The 633-nt window shown below is 58.1% G+C and overlaps 1 protein-coding gene across 1 annotated transcript in view; it reads left to right on the top strand.

The window, feature by feature from the left end:
• The window catches only part of LOC107307374 (zinc finger and BTB domain-containing protein 45-like), an 11,444-nt gene that overhangs the window by 9,433 nt on the left and 1,378 nt on the right, over positions 1–633 (top strand). The window contains exons 4-5 of the mRNA XM_032441791.1: positions 117–506; positions 580–632. Coding sequence (XP_032297682.1) covers positions 117–463 — 347 coding nt within the window. The 3' untranslated portion in view covers positions 464–506; positions 580–632. The remainder of the gene's footprint in view (positions 1–116; positions 507–579; position 633) is intronic.

Below are 633 nucleotides of genomic sequence, written 5' to 3'. Positions count from 1 at the left end.
GTTGGCCCCTATGTAGCTCCATGTTGATCCACGTTGACCCATGTAGGCCCATGATGATCTGCTGTCAGCCTACGTAGCTCCATGTTGACCACGTTGACCTATCTATCTCTTTGCAGGTGAGAAACCCCACCAGTGCAGCATCTGTTGGCGCTCCTTCTCTCTAAAGGATTACCTAATCAAACACATGGTGACGCACACTGGCGTGAGGGCCTACCAGTGCAGCATCTGCAACAAACGGTTCACCCAGAAGAGCTCCCTCAACGTCCACATGCGCACGCACCGCCCCGAGCGCTTCCAGTGCCGCCTCTGCACCAAAGGCTTCTCCCATCGCACCCTCCTCGAGCGACACGTGGCTGCCACCCACCCTGTACCACCCCCAGGGCCACCTCCGGGACCACCACCGGGACCACCGCCACCAGACAACATCAAGGATGTGGGGGTCAGTCACACTCATGTGGCATAGGGGTACCCCATAGGGTTGCCACCACCCCTAGACTGACATAGGGGTACCCCACCACCCCTAGACTGACTCTTTAACACCAAGGACGTGGGTGTCAATCACACTCATGTGGCATAGGGGTACCCCATAGGGTTGCCACCACCCCTAGACGGACATAGGGGTACCCCATAGGG

The sequence above is a fragment of the Coturnix japonica genome, unplaced genomic scaffold (genome assembly GCF_001577835.2).
Source record: "Coturnix japonica isolate 7356 unplaced genomic scaffold, Coturnix japonica 2.1 chrUnrandom569, whole genome shotgun sequence".
Taxonomy (NCBI): Eukaryota; Metazoa; Chordata; class Aves; order Galliformes; family Phasianidae; genus Coturnix; species Coturnix japonica.
This window is presented reverse-complemented; position numbering and strand designations above follow the sequence as displayed.